Source organism: Schistocerca serialis, chromosome 2 (genome assembly GCF_023864345.2).
Source record: "Schistocerca serialis cubense isolate TAMUIC-IGC-003099 chromosome 2, iqSchSeri2.2, whole genome shotgun sequence".
Classification (NCBI taxonomy): Eukaryota; Metazoa; Arthropoda; class Insecta; order Orthoptera; family Acrididae; genus Schistocerca; species Schistocerca serialis.
The window spans coordinates 55,331,718-55,351,665 of record NC_064639.1 but is presented as its reverse complement, the minus strand read 5'-3'; the positions used below and the strand labels follow the sequence as shown (position 1 = coordinate 55,351,665).

The 19,948-nt window shown below is 39.9% G+C and overlaps 1 protein-coding gene across 1 annotated transcript in view; it reads left to right on the top strand.

Moving 5' to 3' along the window:
* LOC126456756 (putative E3 ubiquitin-protein ligase UNKL) overlaps positions 1-19,948 on the top strand; it is a 264,897-nt gene that overhangs the window by 163,780 nt on the left and 81,169 nt on the right. The window contains exon 9 of the mRNA XM_050092503.1: positions 13,087-13,270. Coding sequence (XP_049948460.1) covers positions 13,087-13,270 — 184 coding nt within the window. The remainder of the gene's footprint in view (positions 1-13,086; positions 13,271-19,948) is intronic.

Here is a 19,948-nt window from a genome sequence, read left to right as displayed (position 1 = left end):
TGCCGTCGGCGTTGTCGTGGTTACCGTGAGACACCGTTATACCAAGAGGAAAGGCGCGTCGATCTTAGAGCATGAGATATGATGACCTTAAGCCATTGACAACACACAACGGTCACGGTAGCACCTGATTCCAGAATAGCTGCAGTAGTTAAGATCTACGAATCCCCTGTTGACCAGGTCCCCAAAACTTAACTCGTAATGAGATCCCTTCAAAGCAAATTGTCATAACGATCGTCTATAAAGGCTTCGTACAACGAGAATAAATGTTACGGTTTATGGAATAATAACAGATACGACCAAACTGTCTTGTCTCTTCTGCTTTATTTAACATAACTTCGTTCACAGTTTCATTTCGCATTCACCACTCATTCACCGAAACCCTTTGATGAACAGTTTTGGTTGCTTAACACCAACAGTCAATGATAATGATACAGCTTTTCTCCTTTTTATAAATTGAAGCCCGCTCTCCGTGATATAATTTAAAAAAAAAAACCGGTCTCAATACCGCGTCCCTCGTGAGATGCGAATAGACTTATCCTGGAATTGACCGCCCTGTATGTGTACTCAATTTAATGACCACACTTCGCTGTCCGCTATTTCGCGTAACTGAATGTCCATTTGTTAGTCTGAATATACACTGTAGCTATTTAAAATTCGCCCCTATATTTTTCACAACGCACAATTAGCACTTCGTTACTTGTTTTCTTTTTTTCCTTCTAAGAGTAAACGGAAAAAAAAAGACGCCGCATCATCGGCTTAGTCGATATAAAGCAAAACACCTTAATATGCCCAATTCTACCTCTTCTTATAGGATCGGCTACCTTACTCATTAATTTATTACATATTATTTCCAATAACGCTAAACAGGTATCGCCGTTATATTTTAATTGTATTCGAAAGCATGTTACTACTATTATGACCGACCAAATCGTAACAAATCGCGCGGCGTGCGTTTTTAACGATAACTTTGCGCTATTCAAGTTCCGTTACAGCTGTCTTGACTCGTAATGTTACACGGCCCCCCAGACTCTGATGTCTTGAAGAGGGTTCCAGACAGAACAGGCTTTTTTTTTTTTTTTTGTGTACTGTGACAGGAGAGGGTATTTGTTTCGGCGAATACACTCACTCTCAGATTCACTCAACAAGTCAGTACATACATTCTACAATATTTAACTTGAGTTAATGGGCCTAGACAAAATGCCCTTAACTAAATTCCACATTTGTTTATAGGTTGTCTTAGAAACACTTCGCACTAATCACTTCATATTCACACCACATTTTTTTTTTCTTGGATGAAGCCCTCAGTTCTTCAACCGACTGTGCAAGGCAGGGATCACAGCCGGGTTCGACGATTGGCATCCTAGGCCAAAACCCTTATCAGGCCACTTGTTTAACCAGAGAGGATTTGGTCCTTTTCTTTTCCTCTTAATTCCACTTTTAAATCATCCATCCTCGCTGTTCGGTGAGAGGATAAATCGTATTTCAGCATCGTCATTGTTGCTGATACCAAGAAGGTATCTCATGGAAATCGTCGGTACATTCTTTAATTTTCTTTGTAAGTTAGTATAAGTACGTATTTATCCATTGGTGCTTTTATTTAGTCCACTGAGTGTAGTCTTGGTATCATTCAGTGTTTCTTGAATCTATATTTTGCTCATTATTGATAATACTTCTTCAGGTCTATGTGAGGGAACAAGCCTTTAATTACATCAGTATCACAATCTGCCAGGAGGTAGCTCCCTTCATGAGGTATTTTCATTATTTTATATGGACCTGTATATAAATATTGCCATTTCTTATTCAGTCTTTTCCTGGTTGATGCTTTTGGGTGATTTCTCAATAAAATTTATTCCCCTACTTTCTTCACATTTTTATCAAAACGGGTTTTTCTCAATTGTGCTTGATGCTTCAGGTTTTCGTAGACCTTCTTCACCATATCTTCTTTCTTGGTAATCTTTTGTTCTATCGCAGGTAATTTCTTCATCCATTCTGGCACAATACTTTCACCAAATACTATTTGGTTAGGTGAATAACCTGTCGATAAGTGTGGTAAGTCATTATACACTTTCTCAAATTCATAAATCCAATCGATCCATTTATAATGTTGTTTGGGTATGTACGTCCGTAAAAATCGGTTCAACTCTCGGAAGATTCTTTCAACCGGATTTCCACAAGGGTAAAATCTTGAGATGTAAATGTGCTGGATTCCTTGTTCTTTCATAGTGTGTCTCCATACTTTGCTTGTATAATAAGCAGCGTTGTCTGTCAAGATCATTATAGGTTTGCCAAGCTCAGTTATATAGTTGTTGATAAATTTGCGTAACATGGGTCGAACGTGGAGATTTTTCAAAGGATATAATTTCACATATTTTGAAAAGAGATCATAGAAAGGCAATACATATTTGAACCGTCCACATGTCATGGGACATGGCCCACAGACATCACATGACACCAACATTAAATGTTGTTGTGGGATGATAGGATGTAATTCTATCTTCCGACAATAGTTTATGGGTTTCGCCTTCTGACATGTTTTGCACTTCTTAATAATATTTGTAGCTATACGTCCCAAAGTTGGATGATAGCAGTATTGTGCTATTTTGGCTGTACATTTAGCGGAACCAAAATGACCCCAATTCAAGTGAGTGTACCATACTAGTGATTCTAAATATTTATTTGGAACACAAACTTTCCAAACATCTTCTTCATCCTTCCTCCGATACAATATTCCGGATTTTAATTGATACTGTTCTTGAGAGTGACTTAGCGTTTTGCTTTCAACAGCATGCCTAATGGCTTTCCACAACTTATCATCTTCTTGCAGTTGTGGAAAACTTCGAGATAGCTGTGAAATCTGCCTCTCACAATATTGCCTTGATAAATTCATGACTTTAAGGTCAATAGTCCGTTCTTCACACTCGTCGTCATTCTTTCTTTTCGGTAATCTTGAAAGAGCATCGGCTATGATGTTGTCTTTCCCTCTGATGTATTTGAGCGTAATATCATATTCTTGCAGTAGCAAGGCCCACCGGGTTAAACGTGAATGGAACATCCTTCCTGTTAAAATAAAAGATAAAGCTTTGTGGCCGCAGAATACAATGATCTTCTTTCCATATACAAAATAGCGAAACTTTCTAAGGGACCAGACCACGGCCAGTACTTCCAATTCAGTAGTACAATATGCACGTTCACAGCTAGAGAGTGTTCTGCTGGCAAACCCAATTATCTTGATGGTACTGATATCTTCTGGATTGTCCATCTGGAAAAGAGTGGCACCCAATCCTGTTTCAGAAGCATCCGCAGCAATATAAAAATCTTGATCAAGTCTCGGATGATGTAACAGTGGAGCATTAGTCAAAGCATTGCGGATGTTATCAAAAGCTTGCGTGCATTCGGAATTCCACTCCCACATGACATTTTTTCTTAACAGCCGTAACAAACAGTCTTGGCTTCCTAACTGATTGGGTAAAAATCGTCGAAAAAATGAAACTAAGCCGATAAATGACTTTAATTCCGTTCTATTCTTTGGGTAAGCACATCTGTTAATCGCATCCATCTTTTTAGGATTTGGTTTTATCCCTTCAGGAGTGATTATATGTCCAAGAAATTTCAATTGGTTATGAGCAAACTTGGATTTTCTCAAATTTACAGTAACTCCATATTCTAAAAATTTCGCGAAAACTCTTCTTATTAAGTCCAAATGTTCCTCCCAAGTTTCAGAAGCAATGAGCAAATCATCCACATATAAAGTAACTTCATTCAAAAGGTCTCTGCCCAGTACGGTATCTAATGCCGATATGAAAACACCACTGCTTACTTTCAACACAAATGGCATGACAGTAAACTGGTAACTTCGGCCCAGAAAAACGAATGCAGTATATTTTCTAGATTCTTTCGATATTCTAGTTTGCCAATATGAACTACGCATATCCAAAGAAGTTAAGAAGCGGGCACCATAAAACTTTTGTACTAACTCTTCTAGGTTCTCCGGTCGCGTTTGTACAGGTATAATGATCTTATTGATCTCTCTGGCATCCAACACCAATCTGATGTCACCATTGGGTTTAATTACCGCCACAAGAGGGTTACAATATTCAGAATCTGAGGGCTCAATAATACCCCATTCTAACATTTTATTGATTTCCTTTCTGACTACTTCTTTCTTTGTCCATGGGATAAAATAGGAAGTACGACAAAAGGGTTTATGTGCATACGTCTTTATATGGCATTCAAAGTCTTTTATTATACCCGGACGTTTACTAAAAATTGACTGATATGCTTCCAACAAGTAGTACAGTTCATCCCTTTGGATAACAGATAAATATTCTGATTCTAACCCCTTTTCCTGCAATGACATTTTATCCATCATTTCTTCAGAACATTCAATAAGGCATATATCATACACATTTTCATCATCAATACTGACATATTTTACCATTAGATTCATACACAATTGATTTGGAATTACTCGGCCCTTTCTCAGGGTGGTTGTCAAAACATTACCATTGGAATTAAATATACATTCACCTTTCTCTAAATTAATGATTGCACCGGTCTCACATAAAAAATCCAAACCCCAGATACATGGTACTGTCATTTTAGGAACAACCAGGAATGTACTTTCTATTTGAGCCCCCTGTATTGTAACGTCGACACGTACCTGTTTCACAACTTTTTGCATTTTTGCGCTGAACGCGCCAGACACGGTACATCCTGTGATAGGAAAAGTGGGCATTTTTACCCCTCGGTTTATCTGTTTTAAACAGTCCAACGTCATGACACTAATAGTTGCTCCAGTGTCAATTAATATTTCAACATCAACATTATTTATACTTGTTGGAATTATTGCCTGTAAAATTTGTCTGCATTTATTAGAAACTTCAGGTTTTTCTTCAGTTAACTCATTCCTTATATCCTGATCATTATTGTACCTTAATACTCTCACTTCAAATTGACGCCTGCCTTCCTTCTCCTTTCCAGTCATCCTAGGAAGGCATTTGGTGACTGGTATTAGTTTAATCTATCTCGTTGAGTCATCGATGGGGGTTCATGAACTTCCACAATCCGTACAGTATGATCCGAGTTATGGTATTCACCCCGTCGCACATTGGAGGCTCCTTCGCCCACTGGTATAACTCCTTGTGCTGGATGAGGACTCGAGGCATTTGTTCCATCCTGCCGATGAACATTATGCTTCGAATTATCTTCCCAAGGTCGAATGCAATTGGGTTCATCACTTGGTTACCTGTTACTCTTATTAATATCACTACTATGCACATTCGCGTCACCATATCGAGGTTTACCTCTAGCACAGTAAGTATCTCTTCTATATTTATTATAATCATTGTTTTTATTGCAACAATAGGATGAAGATTGTCCACGCTCCTGTGATGTGGGTTTGACCTGGTTTTCGGTATTATTATTATTATTATCATACATTAAAGTATTATTATAATTATTCGTATTACTAAGAGTGTGAGTCGACATTTGATTACTACTCATTTGTCTTTCGTCTTCCATAATCATATCTATAGAGTCAATCACCGACAAGAATTGTTCTACATCGTGGTCAGGAACATTTATTTACTTTTCACGTATATTTATGGGCAACCTTCCCTTCAAAATTCTGATCACTTCCTTGTGAGAAATTGGATCACTCCAATAACGTGTCTTATTTATGTACTTCTCAAAATATTGCCTTAAAGTACTCCTTTTACTGTTAAAATACTCAGGTTGGTAAACCTCTTTTCTTAATTTCTCTTGTTTACTCGACGACCAGTATTTAGCCAAAAAAAGTTGTTCAAACTCAGCGCAAGTATGGCAACTTTCACTCACTTCGGCGGCCCATAATGCGGCTTCTCCGGTAATTTTGGATACTATAAATTGAAGTCGGTCATGTTCTGACCAGCTACGCGGAAATACTCTTTTGCAATTATTGATAAAGATTTTCAGATGCAGGTTGTTCTTTTCAGTGGAGAATGTTGGGGATTGTCTACTTTTAAAAATGCTGTTCTCCACCTTTAAAGAAGACAAATATCCTCGCTGACCAAAAGAATCATCATCTTTACCAACCGAATCATCAACTTCCCAATGCAAATTTTCACCACAATTGTACTTCGTATTATCACATGTTCGGTTGTTTTTCGACCTATTCTCCGAACGTACGTCCACGGTCAACAAATTGTGTGATGACTTTCGTTCTAACTCCGCCAATTTATGATTGGTTTCCTTTTGCCATTTAGGTAACTCATCAACTATTTTCTCTTTTATTTTCTGAATTTCGCTAGTGAAGAGCTTAATTAATTCATCATTTCTACTTAGGTGCTCATTGATATTTTCATTTGGCTGGGATCCAATAGTAGTCTCAACCTTGTCTACAATTTCATTTCCTTTTATTTCTATCCATTCAGTTAGATCTTCGTCAAGTCTTTTAGTTTGATCTACAAAATACTTGTCAATCCCCTTACGAGCATCAGACTCAAACTCGACTATTTGTTTCTAAAGCTCTTCTATCTGTGCGCTAGCATTGAAACAGCTGCTTTCGCACTTAACCACCCTATTGGACAGGCCATCATAACTCTTCGAAACTACCTCATATTTCTTTTCTACGTCATGAAGTTTTCCCATTAAATTATTATATTGCCTTTCTAAGGTGTTAGAAAACTCTACATCTAGTTCTCCAAATTTCGCATTTAATTGAGTCTCCCAGTCCGCCTTTAATTCTTTCTTAGTATTTTCCAGTTTATAATCAAAGGTGTTGAGTTTGCTTTCCAAAGAATCCATTTTAACTTCTAATGAACCAAATTTGTCCTCAAATTTTTCATTTGACTTTTGATTGCCCTCTTTTAATTGCTTATTATCTTTTTCTAGTGAACCAAGTCTTCCATTCATTACACCCATTTGAGTATTTATTGATACCAGCATATCAAACATTTTTTTACTTTAATATTTCCATTTTGTGGATCAACTTGCTGATCTACTTCCGAAACCTCAAGATCTTTATGTTCTCCCACACTGCTTACCTTACTTATCATTGTATTTGAATCTCCTAACGGCTCTAAATCAATAACTGTATTATTATCTGTACATGTCTCCTGTCCCACATTGAGCTCATGGGATGCATCATCCCTATCCTCTTCACTTTCCTCTCTCTCTCTCTCTACTCATTACTCTACTCAACTGCACATTATCATGTATTCTTTTCGTTCGTTTTGACATGATTATTCACTACCAAGACATACACTTATTTTCACTATGTATTTATATATATTTATCTACCGAAATCACAAGTGTCAACTTCCTTTTTTTTTTTATAATTATACAGTTATTTTAATCATACCTGGTAGTATCGCTCACTTTTAGCGATTATTGAAGAATACCTCTTTCATTGGACAGACTCACTGGCTGCTACAATATTTTCCAACTCTAGGGTTCGTGAATCCGGATGACACTCGACTCGATGCAGCAATCCTCCTCGATCGAGCCGCACGTTGTGGCGCCACTTCTACCGTATCTTCCTTCGCCGTCGGCGTTGTCGTGGTTACCGTGAGACACCGTTACACTAAGAGGAAAGGCGCGTCGATCTTAGAGCATGAGATATGATGACCTTAAGCCATTGACAACACACAATGGTCATGGTAGCACCTGATTCCAGAATAGCTGCAGTAGTTAAGATCTACGAACTATCCCCTGTTGACCAGGTCCCCAAAACGTAACTCGTAACGAGTTCCCTTCAAAGCAAATTGTCATAACGATCGTCTATAAAGGCTTCGTACAACGAGAATAAATGTTGCGGTTTATGGAATAATAACAGATACGACCAAACTGTCTTGTCTCTTCTGCTTTATTTAACATAACTTCGTACACAGTTTCATTTCGCATTCACCACTCATTCACCGAAACCCTTTGATGAACAGTTTTGGTTGCTTAACACCAACAGTCAGTGATAATGATACAGCTTTTCTTCTTTTTATAAATCGAAGCCCGCTCTCCGTGATATAATTAAAAAAGAAACCGGTCTCAATACCGCGTCCCTCGTGAGATGCGAATAGACTCATCCCGGAATTGACCGCCCTGTAGGTGTACTCAATTTAATGACCACACTTCGCTGTCCGCTATTTCGCGTAACTGAATGTCCATTTGTTAGTCTGATTATACACTGTAGCTATTTAAAATTCGCCCCTATATTTTTCACAACGCACAATTAGCACTTCGTTACTGGTTTTCTTTTTTTTCTTCTAAGAGTAAACGGAAAAAAAAAAGACGCCGTATCATCGGCTTACTCGATATAAAGCAAAACACCTTAATATGCCCAATTCTACCTCTTCTTATAGGATCGGCTACCTTACTCATTAATTTATTACATATTATTTCCAATAATGCTAAACAGGTATCGCCGTTATATTTTAATTGTATTCGAAAGCATGTTACTACTATTATGACCGACCAAATCGTAACAAATCACGCGGCGTGCGTTTTTAACGATAACTTTACACTATTCAAGTTCCGTTACAGCTGTCTTGACTTGTAATGTTACAACCACTGACACTAACACTGATTTTTTTCATCTTTCCTTTGGTACGAGGAGTCAGTCAGGGCAATCCTCCTGGGTTTTCCTTTGTAAAGGAACATTTGAAAACAGAGTTAAACGTTTCAGCTTTTGCCTATGCTACCCGTAGTTTCAGTTTCTCTCCCATTCGCTAGGGACTGGACACTAACTTTGGTGCCACTAACAGCCTTTACGTATGACGAAAATTTCTATGGGTTTTGTGAAAAATCATTTGACAGTATTCTGCTACGGTGGTCTCTGAAGGCTCAGATGTTGCTCTCCTGATAGCAAATGCATTTCATTCAGCATCTCTCTATCTATAGCGGTATGCTTTGTTTGACACCTATAATGCAGTAGTCTGTTTCTTTAAAAGTTTATTTACAGTGGCTCTATGCCACAGAGCGTCCCTCCTGTTATTATGATTACATATTTTTTAAAACAGGCCCATAGTTCCTCTACATGTCTCTCTACATTTGAAAACAGAGTCAAGTTTCTAGCTCCTCATTGAGATACGACCGGACAGTCTATAGCCTACGTAGGCCACGGTCGCGACATAGGCGGTGCGCTGCTGCTCTCTCGGGGCCCGCTCTCGAATGGCTCCTCGGCTCTGCTCGTGGCCACTGTGCCAGAGTGTACGTGGGATTCGATCCGCTGCTCCCTGGCAGGAATCAAATGGCACTGATGCTGTGGCACGGATTCCCTGGGAGGGAACTCAGTGGAAGTGGTAGCAGGTGTGGGTGGCAGGTGGGCAGTCCCGTGGCGCCGAGTCCCGTGAGGAACTTAGGTGGCAGGCACAGCCCAGTTCCGAACCCACGGCTACTGCTGGCGAGCCCAGTTTTCTCACCGTCCGGCATGCCCCTGGTGGGTGGTGGTGCTGCCGGACTCCGCCGACGAGAAGTGCTCCTGCCTGAAAATTCGGCCTTATTCGTATCGCTCTGAGGTGCAGTTGTTGCACTAGAACCTGGCACCTAGTTACATCATCTGTTACCAGAGACTTCCCTCAGTGCGGTGACGTCAACCCTCCTGCCTCCTGCAACGGTCGTTACTACTGTGCAGTGCGGTGCAGTTTTCTGCCGAGTACTGCTAGCCGTGTCTTGCAGTCCCTTCAAGTGTGTGTTACTCTGACCCACGTCACCACACTGCAGCTATCAGCCTGCAGCTGTTAATGCGATACTTGGTGGTGGCTTTCTCACGGCTTCTCGTTACTTTTGCTCGAAGACTGGTTAGTGACACTACACTACCCCCTCCCCCCATGGAGAAACCTGACCCCTGAAGTCTTGCTTCGACCTGCTTCTCTACTGAAATTACTGTCACCCTTAATCTGTAAAACAAGTACGTACTACTAAATCAGCTATCCTTAACTACTGTGCAATTACTATATTAATCTTTAAACATTCCATTAACTATTTATCATCTCTTGCTCGTATTGCTTAATCTCACATGACCTCTCGAGGGTCTCTTGTCGTGCTCATTAGCACAAATACTACGAAACGTATTTCACTGTTAGGCCCCTTGCCTCGCACGTGCACAAAAAAAATTTTAACTCTCCATCCCGGACTTACAAACTGACACTCTTCTTGTCTCAATAAACTATCCTTATCAAACAATGGAAAATCTGTGATGGAATGTAACAATATTATGGGAAGGAAAGTTGCCACTCACCATATAGCAGAGATGCTGAGTGGCAGATAGGCACAATGAAAGGGTTTTCGAACTTAAAGCTTTCGGCCAATGGCCTTTGTCAACAATAGACATACATACGTGCGAGAAAGCGAGCGCGCGTGCCCGCCCGCCCGCCCACACACACACACACACACACACACACACAAATGCAAACGCAACTCACACACACGACTGCAGTCTGAGGCAACTGAGACCACACTCTTTCGTTCTCTTCACTGGACTGACAGGTTCAATTACATTAACGGTAGTCGGCTGTCCCACAGGAACAAGTAAACTATCCACAAGCCTGCTGCTCTTTGTTTCATTTTCTTTCTTCTCCCTCCTCTCTGCCTTTTTTTTTTTTTTTTTTTTTTTTTTTTTTTTTTTTTTTTTTTTTTTCATTCTTTGCCTAATCAATGTATTTCTGGCATCCCAAGGCCAGTTTTCCATTATCCAGCACTCCTGCTCTCTCTGCAATTACTCCTTTTACTGTGGAGTTTTGTTATTAGCAATTTTCTTCATGTCGGTGTCTGATCCATCTAATCTCTTATCCTGCTCAACCTTTTCTGCTTACAACTTTTCTACTTTGCCTCTTAAAATTTAAACACCCCAGAGCTCCTTGTGGTATCGACCCAGACACGGTTACCTTCCGTTGACCCCGAAACAGTTGCCTCCTCTCGATCACACAGTCGTAAAAGGGAGAAAAAAAAACCTCTTAAGCATACCACGCTACTAAGACTTCCCACTATCTTACGTGCTTAAATGTTGAGCTGTATTCCTTTCTCTGCAAAGAGTAAAATCAAATTATGAGCACGCTTAACTGTAACGGTATTGTATTACTTCGTGCTGTCACTTAACTACTTTCGCACGAGTGGTTGCTCGTAATCACTGCTATTCTTCAAAACAACAACCGTGCTTAGCTTCACTTCCTGAACTACTAGTAATGGTTAACAACTTATACTACTAGACAGTGAGGCACACCTCTCTGTAGTGACATCTGTATTGCCCATATTGATCAGGTGAAAACTGAGCTATATTTACACCTCCAAATATCATCTGCGTTCACCTGTCACACAGCGAACTTGGAGTTGAACAAAACCAAAACAAAAGACTGCACTCACCCCACCATGTGTCAACAGAACTGCACTGCTGCAGTAGTCGTGTCACCATCCTCATCCACAGACGGACATAGTTGTTGTTGCTGCCTGTCTTGTCACTGAACACTAGGAGAGCCCCTGCCGGTACTGCTCTGATGAGTGGTGTCTTCTGCAGTAGTGAAGGAAGGCTACCTACACTGGAATTCGGCCCACTCCTCCCCGGCAGGAGCCAGACGGCAGCTGGTGTTGTGGTACTAAGTTCCAGGGGGAAACTCATTGTAGGCAGCAGTAGGTATGAACGGCAGGCCGGTGGTGCCACAGCACTGAGCCCTGTGAGGAACTTAGTGCAAGTGGTGGCAGGTGCAGCCCAGTCTTGAACCCGAGGCGCCCGATGACGGTTTCCCGTTCTTACGTGATCCGGCACGCTTCTTCGTCCGTGGTGGTGCTGTCGGACTCCGGTGACGAGAAGTGCTTCTGCCTCAAAACTTGGCCATATTTATATTGCTCTGAGACACAGTTGTTTCACTGAAACCTGGCACCCAATTGTGTCACCCGTAACGGTGGACTTGCCCCGGTTTAGATACGTCGACCCGCCTGCTGCGGTCATTACCGTCACGCAGTGCAGTTTTCCGCCGAGTGCGGTTAGCCTCAAGTCGCAACCGTCTTACGTGTACATTTTTCTGATCCGCTTGTTGCCGCACCGCGGCCTTCGGCCTGTGGCTGCTAATGCGATACTTTGAGGCAGCTTTCTCACTACTACTTGTTGCTTTTGCTGAAAGACTGGATAGTGATGCAACACTTACGAGGAAACTTTGCCCGGAAACTTCTGACGAATTTACTTAGAAACTTCACATTTGTACTTTCTCGATTGTGTCAATCCGGTACGTGTAAATAGAGCGAGGTGTGCCAACGGAAGAGGATTGCATCTAGTTGCAAATGTGTGTATCGCCAATCGAACTTTAATGAGGTAGGACATTGACAGCAGATTGGTATGACGGTGTAACAATTTTGAAATAACTAAGTTGCTAAAGCAAAACCTGCAAAGGATTGTCACACCCAGAATGCCTTCACAGAGGATTTAAAGAAAATGAATTCTTTAGGATTCGTAATTCTCGATATTACCATATCCCTCTTTTAAATTCAAATTTGGGTCCATCTGATTTGATTTGTCTCCCAATAAGTGAATGATAATGCCCACGGGCATCATTTCGAGACCTCGTGAAGTGGCTGTCGTCCTGACACTGAAGGCAGCATATATCACAGAATTGTCACTAAGCAGTCTGTGGGAGTTCTGCATTGTGTTTATCTCAAAGAAAAAAGCAGTGAGATAATGTGTTGGTAACTTTACAAAAGTGGGGAGGGGGAACTCAAGAATTAGCACTGCTTTTCAAAATTTTCTTGGTTGCTTTTCTCACAAACAGTTCAAAAATATTTAATGTGCTGAGCTACAGACTCGTGAGTAAATGAATAGAGATATTATTGTTTAAATCATCAAAATATTGTCTAATAATTTTCCTTAAAGTGATTGTAAATGGGTTGTTATTTTCTTCATAAATATTATCTGAGGAGATGGGAGAGGAATCTGCAATTTTCATTCAGTACCTTATAATTTTCTAAAGCACTAAACGTACTTGTCATCAGAATCCAGAATTTATTTTCATTTATTTGTGAAGTTTCCTTCTGAGGCAGTATGTATTATTCCTGTTCTGGCTGAAAAGTCCACTATATCACACCCTTAATGAATTATTGAAACACTAATTTTTTCTCTCTTTGTTACAGAGTGCAATGCAAAACAAACTAATAGCAATAGAGCGGGATCCCCTCCTTACACCAATGGAAAAGGCAAATAGGAAACAAAATATTTATTTGAATTATAGCATTAGCAATTCTATACCACTGCCATCAGTGTCCCCACTGGCTACTCCATTTTATCCAGCAGCTGATACTGTTGAATCTGTTGTAGGTAAGTGTGTATTATTCTATATTATTTTAAATGCTCTAAATTTTGTGGTATTGTGTGAGGTAATTGAATGAAAATGAAAAATTATTTCTATCACCTGGGAATTAAAATCTTCAATTAAAATGGCATGAATTGCAATGACATGCTTTGTTGGCACTCCACAATTTTTGTGATTTTGACTGTGATAAACACTGTGTTGTTCATCATTGGCATGTTAGGGTAAAAGGTATCACAAATTCTACTAAGTAACAATATTTGTTCATTTCACACATTTATTTACGTATATAGGTTACTTCTGAATTTTCCTTTGTGTGAGATTGCTTGTGCCAAATAGGTCTGACCTACTGTTTGTGTCATTTTCACATGGTCTCTCGTATTGTGTATTTTCAAAAATTTGTGAGTGCTTCATATTTAGATCGTACTGCCAAGTGTTAACTTACTTTGTTCATTTCGAAAACTTTCAGTGACAGTATTTTTGAGAGTTTTTTAACACTTGCGAGTGTTTATGTTCAGTATGTGAAATAAAATTGTCTGAACTTCTGAGCGGTTTGCCTTAGGATGCTCGAACTGCACGGTTGGCCACTGGGCACGATGGAAATTAGTATGTGCAGTACGGTTCAGTTTAGCAACAAAGCTCACTTTCATTTGGATGGGCTCATCAATAAGCAAAATTGTCGCGTTGGGGGGGGGGGGGGGGGGGGGGACATAGAATCTGTATTTTGCTATCGAGACGTCTCTTCGCCCTCATTGGGTGACTGTGTGGTGTGCAGTGTCCTGTCACGGAATAACTGTGTGATATTCCTCTACGAGACGGTGACTCCGAATGGTACTCGAAGGTTTTGGAAGATGATTTCATCCCCATTGTCGAAAGTGATCCTGATTTCGACTAGATGTAGTTCGTGCAAGACAGAGCTCAACCCTGTTGAAGTAAGAGTGTGTTTGATGTCCTGGAGGAGCACGTTGTGGGCTGCATTCTCACTCTGTGGTATCCACAGGCCACTGGCACGGGCCTTGATTTGCTGCTGTATTCTCCGTCTCTGAGCATGTGCAATTTCTTTTTGAGGTTTACAGCAATAACCCCACAACTATTGCTGAATTGAAAACAGCCATTCAGGAGGTCACCGACAGCATCCATGTTCAGACACTTCAGCGGGTCATGCAGAATTTTGCCATTCATCTGTGCCACATCATCGCCAATGGTGGCAGGCATGTGGAACATGTCATAACTTAAATCAGAATATCTGTAGTGACATTTACATATTGAATAAAGTGTGTCCACACCATAGTTTGTAACTAATTTATCTTTTTCCATATACTTCAGTAATTGTCACCCTATATAACAGATTTGTGTGTGTGTGTGTGTGTGTGTGTGTGTGTGTGTGTGTGTGTGTGTGTGAGCTAGGAACAGGGTGGGGAGGGGGTCAGGAGGAAATGGACATAGTGAGGAGGGGTGTGACACTTGCAATATACATGACACATGCGTACAGAGCCATGAGTAAAAAGCAAGTAAACATATATTTTTCGCTGCTTTCTAAGGTTGTGTGTGATGTATACAACATACTTCGTAGTAAATCGGTGTTCATGAAATCCAGTTACTGTAGTATATATTAAACCTAACATATTGTGCTGCATTTAGTTTCCTCTTTAAACAAGAACACACATTGTCAGTATTTCTCATAAATCATAATCATAAATAAAATAAACAAAATTTCTGAGTTGATTAGTGACTTTATCCTCAAAAATGTTTCAGTGTACCAATAAATTTATCTCAACTTTTTATGTTGCTGTAATAGAGTTTTTCCAGTTAATTGCTTCAGTTGTTAGGTCAGCTGGTAATACTTGTAGCTTGTCAGACTGGGAAATTGAAAGAGAATCAGAAAACTTTAAGTTATTTGTGTGTTGGTTTATAAAATTTGCATCAACCACAATGCATCCACACTGTGAATGCTGCTCTTGGGTACGGGACGAGTTAGTCGATGTTCGTAAACAGCTGCTAATCACCTACAGTATAGTTAATTGATCCAAAGCTACAACCGATGGGTGTGTTGCGAGGGTTAGCGAGAGTCCTTACGAGAGGTACTTCGTATCTCCAAGTACTATACTCCTGTGGGTATTGCCTCCTCTACGGGAAGTACAGGATCTGTCACTACTTTGTCACTCGAATGGGAATGTCATGTAACTGATAGGTTTAGGTTGGACGGACCAAATAGAATGCAAGTGTTACCCTTATCCCCTGACTGACAAGTTGGAGGTGCTGCCTTCCTCTGGAACTAAAAGTGAACCAATTAGACTCACTTCACTGGTTGGGAAATATATTGTATCCGTTGTCTAAAGGAGGCAAATGCAAACAGGTAGTAGTCTATTGTTCTCAGCAGCTCTGACTTATGGCAGATAATGGAATCTCTTAGAAAAATAGTTTTAAATGGTAGTATGGAAAACCAGGTGCACTCAGTGTGTGTGATCAGGGGCGTCATTCAACAAATTGAAGAGGTAGATCTGGCAGCCATCATTAGATCATGCTGCAACTTGCTGCAGGTTGTGGTGCACGTTGCAACAAATGGTGTCGGTCATCTGGTTTCCTAGATAGTACCCGAATAATTTCAGTGAAAGGAAGAGAAGAGTAAGAAGACAGTGTTGCTTGTGAAGTTTCAATGAAGCTTATAATTTGCAGCATTGTCTCCAAAACTGATTGTGGCCATCTGCTTCTGAGTCAAGAGGAAGCCTTGAACCAGAGCTTCTGTGACAAGCTAGGCTGCAACTTCCTAGGCTTACACCAAATGGTTGAGAATAGTGGGGACCCCCTAAATGGGCCAGGTGTACACTACACATGAGAGGCTGCTACTCGTGTAGCTGACTGTGTGTGGGGTGCACACAAGGTATTTTTAGGTTGATATAGATAATGATAGCTGTAGGATACTCAAAAGTGTCAGTGTACGTTCCAAAGAAATGCCTCCCACAGACAAGACTATTAAAATCCTGTTGATTAATTGTCAAAGCATTAGCAACAAAGGGCTAGAGTTTGAATTGATCCTAAAAAGGAGTGAAGCTCACGTATTACTAGGTACAGAAAGCTGATTAGAAGCTGAAATTGAGAACAGTGAGATTTTTAGGATAACTTAAGTATATAGTGTGAGTCACTAACTATTGCCACCAAGAATAACTCCGAAAGTATGATAGGAGCTGAAAAGTTTTCAGGACAAAAGTTGTGTGGGACAACGGTCGCCATAATATGATGTTGGCTTTTGTTGCTAGGTGGGGTCCCTTAAGAGATCTGAAGGTCAACTTTGCTTCTTTTTTTTTTTTTTTAATGGGATGCTGTAGTTTGGTATTTATTTTCTGATAGGAATTATCGAAATGAATCCAATGATGTGTAACAGTAAGGTCTTTGAAGGTCAACGAAGGTCACAAAGGTGGCACGAACATCCATTTACAGAAGGTGTTCGAAGTGATGGCCATTGGTATTAATGCAGTGCTACAATCTTCTTATTGTGGATTGAGTGGTGTTGCTAATCACTTCGGCACTTATCGAAGGACACGCACTGACAATTCTGTCTCCCATATCTTCAGGCGTAGTTGGAACCTCTTTATAAACAATGTCTTTTACGAATCCCTACAATAAAAAATTCAGAGGCGTCAAGACTGGCGAACAAGACGGCCACGACACACCTCCTCCACGTCCAGTCCAACAATTTGGGAATTGTCTCTGCGGTTCATTTCTAGCCATCAGCGAAAAATGTGCTGGATGCCCAATGTGTTGATACCACATTCTGTTCCTTGTTCCCGAAGGTATTTTCTCCAATGACATACCTAATGTTTCTTCCAGGAATGTGTCATACTTCCTAACATTAAGATTTCATTCGATGAAATAGGGGCCTGTAATTCTGTCCTCTAGAATACCACACCATACATTCATCGACCACAGATTTTGGTGTGCGACTTGCTGCAGCCAACAAGGATTTCCAGTTGCCTAATAATGCATGTTACGCAAATTAACATTTCTGTGCTTCGTGAATGTAGCCTCGTCAGTAAATAAAATCAAATTAATAAATGTGTCATCCCTCAGAGTCTGAAGTTGAGCCCACCAACAGAACTCAATGCAATGCATACAATCTGTACCAGTTAATTCTTAGTGGAGACTGATATGGTAAGGATGATATTTATGGGGATGCAGAAAATGAGTAACACTATTCTGGCTCATGCCAGATTCCCTTGCAATTTGACACGAACTAACACAAGGATCTCGGACTACAGTGGAGAGAGTACCAATTTCTGTTTACTCATTAGTAACTTTCCTTTGCCAGATATGTTTCCGATGCATTAAAGATCCAGTTGTTCTCAATTTATCTCGCACACATTTAAGTGTACAATGTATAGGGTGAGTATATTGAGGATATCTTTCAGTGTATAAGTCTCTAGCTCTCACTGAATTTCGTGGGCATTCTTTGTAAATGAGAAGCATATTGAGTTATTCTTCGAAGGAATACATCATTTACATTCGCTTGATTCGACAATACTAGTCTTACCTTTCCTATTAGTGTTGTATTACGAAACCATCGAATGGTGTTTACATGTCAATGGTACGTTAGATGGATACGCCGTATTTGGCGAATATTTACTATTTGCACGATATACGAGAGAGAATTAACAGAGCATGTGCTTCAGTAAGAGCAAAAGGGATAAGGAATACCACTCAATCCATGATAAGAAGATTGAAACAGTGCATTGATACCAATGGTCATTATTTTGAACATCTTCTGTAAATATACGTTCATGCCACCTTTGTGACCTTCATTTACTTTCAAAGACCTTACTGCTACACATCATTGGATTCATCTCAATAGCTGCTATCAGAAAATCGGTGCCAAACTACAGCATACCATTTAAAAAAACAAAGTTGACCTTCATATCTCTGATACGACCCCGCCTAGCAACAAAAAAACCAATGTCATATTATGGCCCCCGTTGTCCCATGCAACATTTGTCCCACAAACTTTTCAGCTACTATCATACTTTTCGAGTTATTCTCGGTGGTAATAGTTAGTGACTCACCCTGTATATTGAAAGGATAGGCAAATGGCAAATGGAGCTTGTATATTTGTCACAAGAGACAAGAAATTCTAAACTTATAACTAGATTTTTCTTACGACCACCAGATTTTCCTTCAGATGTAACCTAAGACCTTAGAGAATATTTCAGTTCACTAGTAACTTTAGCAATCCTGTAATCATAGGAGGAGAACTTAATTATACAATAATCAGTTTGTATAATTACAATTTTGTTGGTGGGGGCCATGACAATACAAAAGTAAAAGTGGCTACTAAAAAAGTAGAAAGTTATTTGCAGCATTATCAGAAACAGTCTCAAAAGCACAGGACATCCTGTTCCAATATATGAAGAATTGTTGCATGAGCTAAAAACATCCATGATGTTTAAGTAAAGTAGGTAGGATCAAATATTGACAGACCTACTGTGTGTACCATATCTGTTCCTACAGAGGGGGCATACTATGAAAGATGTAGCCATAGTGCGTGGAAGCCAGCAGAATGCTGACTACTTGCTGGTCATCTGGTATGCAGTCTGCGGACCCAGAAGATGTGCACAGGATAAGTGGGATTATGGAGTCTCTTAGGAGGAAAACAAATGATGTTTTTTGATTGTAATGTAAGAAAGATTTTATATTGATTGGCAGCACTCTTGTTTGAAGGGTTGGGGATTTTCTCTGGCCGGGAACTGGGTGTTTGTGTTGTCCTCATTATTTCATCATCATCATCATAATTTGTGACAGTGGCTCAAGTGGACTTTGTGTAAAAATTAGACTGTGAAAAAACTGGTACTTCTGATGACCACACAGTTGAGTGCCCCAAAAACCAATCATCATCAACTACTCTTGTTTGAGTTCTAGTAGAGAAAGAATGTGTTAGTGTCACGTTAATGGACTGAATTGTAAATGCAGTTATAATATCTGTAAGCATATGATTGAAAGTGAAAATATGTGTTCAGTTGTCATTTGATAATTTAGTGTAGTCGTTAGCAATTTCCTGCATCAGAGAAGACAGTTAAGAGAATTTTGCATGAGCATGACACAGCATAGCTGGTGTACAAAATTCTACACAGTGACTGGAATTACATATGAGCCAGATTTAAAATAAAAAAAATAAAAAGTAATCCTGTAACAGAACGTTGTGACATACTGTACAGAGTGCAAGTGAAATAGTATCGAGCGATACCGTATTATTATTATTATTATTATTATTATTATTATTATTATTATTATTATATTATTATTATTATTATTCCACCCTTCCACTGCCTCCCGTGCCCACGCAAATTCAAGTGACTCGCCAGATACAATTTGGTACAGCGTAGATGATAGCGCTTGAGTCTGCACAGCCTACGTCTCAGGTTCGATCTTTATTACTGTCCTGTGTCCAGCTTTTGTATGACATTCTTGTTCAGTTTTAGGAAACCAAATGAAGCATATGTTTGACGACACCATCTCTGGTGAGCTACCTGAATTTGCATGCGCAACAGTGTGATTGGCTAACATCAATTCTGATTAACTTAGAAACAGCACAGTGTATCAATATTTTTTTTCTGAACAATTATTTATCAGCTCAACCTACCCTGCAACACCCTTACAAGCTTTTCAGATTGTTTCTCATCACCCTGGATGTTCAACAT